Source organism: Pteropus alecto, unplaced genomic scaffold, assembly GCF_000325575.1.
Source record: "Pteropus alecto unplaced genomic scaffold, ASM32557v1 scaffold106, whole genome shotgun sequence".
NCBI lineage: Eukaryota > Metazoa > Chordata > Mammalia > Chiroptera > Pteropodidae > Pteropus > Pteropus alecto.
In genome coordinates, this window is record NW_006442103.1 from 15,187,389 (window position 1) to 15,191,250 (window position 3,862).

Sequence of the window (3,862 nt, forward strand, 5' to 3'; positions counted from 1 at the left end):
TAACTCAGCGACTCCTTCTTGCCCTGTTTCATAGTCGAGGAAGCCAAAGCTGAGAGGTCCGTCAAATTTAAACTGAGTGCTCCTTGATTTCAGAGCCTACGCTTTCTCCTCTATACCTTAGTGCTCTGCCTATTTATAGACACCGAGGAGGAACCACACAAGTCCATTCGGTCTGTCTGAATGGCAGTGCCAAACACAGATAGTAAATGCACTGCAGAACGGTGATGAATTTCATTGCAGTGAACACGTCTTAAAGACTGCACAGGGGAGGGTCCCTAGGGGTCTTACCAGAGGCACGCGAGGCCTGTGCTCTGCGGGGGGCGGATGTCAGCGAACTCTTGGCTTTGTCCACGGGGCTTGTCCCCAGAGAGGTGCTGCGTTCTTAGCAATACCCAGCCCAGCAACCAGCCAGACTAGGCGCTTTCTCCCTCTGTGCTTTCCGATGATCCTCGTTCTGAATTTAGAATCAGGGTGAAGAGTAGAGAGAAGGAAATGAGCCAGAAAATAGAAAATTAATACTTGGTAGAGTCGTCATATTTTAAAATTAATTTATAGGCAATGTCAGATAATCGGAATTAAATTATTTTATCAGCAAGCTGCCTTAGGATTGAAACATTGGCATTCATCAATGTAAATCAGGTCTCAGGAGCCCCAGGGATTGGTCTCTAGAGATGAGGGCTGATACAGGGTGGGCAGAAGTGTAAATACGTGGTTAGCTGTGTCCTTTTCTTTCACACAAAACCTAAAGTATTTCGACATCACACTGAGTGGTAATGGTATGTTAAGTAGTAACGGGAGGGAAGAAGCTATTCGGGTTTACGGTTAGCCGGACTTTAATGCTTATCTTCCTCCCTGTCAATCCTAGGAAACTGTTGAGTGAGAGGTACTCATTTCAGGGTTGTACTTCCGGCTCATGGGGCCGGGGATGGGCTACACACAGACAGAAGCAAGACACTGTTTTCCCCAGATGTCACATTTCCACCACGTGTCTGCCAACAAGAGCACCTACAGGTTTGCTACCTGGCCTGATCCCATACCCACCTTTCATCTCTCGTCTTCGCAGCTCTTTGCCGAGGGCGCGTGGTGAGAGTCCCTGCCGGGAGCCTGGTGCGGGTGGCGGGCACCGAGCTGGTCATCCCCTGCAACGTCAGCGACTACGATGGCCCCAGCGAGCAGAACTTCGACTGGAGCTTCTCGTCTTCGGGGAGCAGCTTTGTGGAGCTCGCCAGCACCTGGGAGGTGGGCTTCCCAGCCCAGCTGTACCGGGAGCGCCTGCAGAGGGGCGAGATCCTGCTGAGGAGGACAGCCAATGACGCCGTGGAGCTCCACATCAAGAACGTCCAGCCCTCGGACCAAGGCCACTACAAGTGTTCGACCCCCAGCACAGATGCTACCGTCCAAGGCAACTATGAGGATACAGTGCAGGTGAAAGGTACATCTTCACGGGAGTTGGTGGGGGGAGCAGGTCGCTGTGCCAGGGCCAGACTTTCCTCTGCCACTTGGCTATGGGTGACCTTGTCAAGAAACTTAACACCTCTGGGGCCCTGCTCCCTCCTCTGTCCAGTGAAGTAATAGTATTTCACCTGATCTAAGGCAGACGATGGGCCAGGTGGTCGCTGAGGGCCCTTTCTCTTTACTCCACTGTGATTCTGAACTATCCCCTGGCTGATGAGAGCAGGGTGTGCTGGTCGAGAGCCCAGCTCTGAGCCATGCTGCTTGTACTCAGGAAGCCTAGTTGCTGGTTCTACCACTTGGCAGCTTCCACGGGCATATTCCATCAGCTTCCTCCTCTAACAGTCGCCTCTTAAAAGTGGTGAGGACAAGGCGAGTTAGTATGTCTAAAGCCTCAGAACAGTACCATAGCAAGCTATGTAGAGAAAGCGGGTTGTGGTCACTGCTAGCTTATGATGGGACGCTGCAAGCTTTGGCCTGGCTGTGCAGGTAATCACACCTTAGATATCTGCAGTGTGTTTTTGGTTTTTTTGTTTTTTGTTTTTTTTCATTTTCCAAGGCCTATTAGATTTACTCACACATTCAATTTTCTGAATCCAACGAAGAAGGTAGGGAGGGATAGTTCCTTAATTTGCTCATGAGGAAATGGAAGAGCATACGCTAACTGCTTGCCCAAAATCATACAGCTAATTAGTAAATGAGCAAGAACAAAAATTTTAATTTGGAGATAGCAAAATAGAAACATTATTATCATTTTTTTATTGCTTAATTATGCATTTATTTGTACCCTGCTGTGTTCCAAAAAGAATTTATGTCAGGGCAGGAATATATTTAGGGATTGGGAAAGTAGAAGACGTACATCATGATATAAAGAGAGGGTACTGATCCAGGCATTCCTTCCCACTGTAATGATTTCTTAGAATCCTTCCATAACGCGGATGCTGTTCCCCCGTCTGACTCACGAGGGAATAAAGCAGCCATGTCCATTATGTAGGTATTAAACCATCAAATCTACCTCTTCCATTACTTCTTCCTATTCCTATGGAAAATCCCAAATATGTTTTTTAGAAAAAAGTCCCATAAGACATTGTTGCATTACAGTGAAATAATGTGCTGCTTTCATAGTCAGCACACACGTCACACCTCTGTTAGGTCAGATGCACCCAGTTTCCCCTCGTAATTCTCATCTTGTGGTCGGAGGCAGCAGGAGGTCCCTGCCCACCACCCAGCATCTTTCTCCTCTAGTCGTCGGAAGGCCGGAGCTAGGGCAGGCTATCTTTGGGTCAGGAAAGCAGATGGATGGCCCACGTAAGAGACTCTTTGGCTGCCTAGGTGGAGCGTCTGGTGGCTGCCATGCATGGTCCAGAGTCTGTTTGGCCGTCAGCTTCGTGGGTCTCGAAACGGTTCACCTGTGCCCTGAGAGAGAACTGGCCTTGGGGACTGAGTCATTATATATTCCAGTTAGCTGGAATTACAGACTGGTGGATATACTAGAAGGTCATCGATTCATTCTGCAGCAGAGATGGGTCTTTGAGATGAGTCTCTCTAAAGATATAGCAGTTTTTTTTCTGTTACCTAGAGCTGCCCCTTCTCCAAGACACCAGATGAGTTTCTGAGAGCAGAACAGTGCTAAGAACCGAAGAGGTGATGAATAATGGTGTGCGAGGGCTGTCTCATCCAGCCCGCCTGGGAGGGTGTCCCTGCCCCTTGGCGGGGGCCTCCTCTCTGGCTACCTCGCTCTCGCTGTCCTTCCTAAATAGCATTCCCCAGGACTTCATTCCTCTCTGGCCCCCTTTTTCTAGACTCTGTAGAAGAGCACAGCCTTTTCCAGATGGCCCTGACAGAGTGAGGAGCCGAGGCTTGTTTTCTTTGATGGGCCCTTAACCTGCAGTTACTTCTGCTCACTGGTCATTGGCAGGTGGTCCCAGGCCCAGGACGCAGGCAGTGCTGGCCGTGCTCTCCCCTCCGTGAGTGTGCTGCTGCTGCTCTCGGAGACCCTTCCGGCCGGTCGTCTAGCCCTGTTTGTCGGAAGCAGCCAGTTTTGTCGCGATCGCCAAGTACCGGCACTGTCCTGAGCGCCTTCCCTTAGAACTCGGGGAACTCTCAAGTCAGCTCCCTGAAACAGATTCAGTTGTCACCTCTTTTCAGAAAGGAGGAAACTGAGGCACCGAGGGGTAAAGTAAGTTGCTTAAAGGAGGCAGAAGCACATCCCCAAGGCCCAGCTCCCAAAAGGGAGTTTTCACAGTTCTATCGAGGAGTCTTATTAGGGCCACTTCTTTTTCTTAGTTTCAAATCAGTGAGTCCATTGAGATTATAGATGAATCAGTGGGAAAACGTGCCCATCCGGACGTTGGAACAGCGAAGAGGAGGAGGAGGTTGTCCCTGGTCCCAGCCCCGCTCACGATCAGAA

General features: G+C 49.9%; 1 protein-coding gene across 1 annotated transcript in view; it reads left to right on the forward strand.

Annotated features, from left to right (window-relative positions):
- Nucleotides 1-1,050: 1,050 nt before the first annotated feature.
- The window catches only part of PTGFRN (prostaglandin F2 receptor inhibitor), a gene marked incomplete at its 5' end in the record, with an annotated part of 42,795 nt that continues 39,983 nt past the window's right edge, over nt 1,051-3,862 (forward strand). The window contains 2 exon segments of the mRNA XM_025052299.1: nt 1,051-1,568; nt 3,371-3,509. Coding sequence (XP_024908067.1) covers nt 1,051-1,568; nt 3,371-3,509 — 657 coding nt within the window.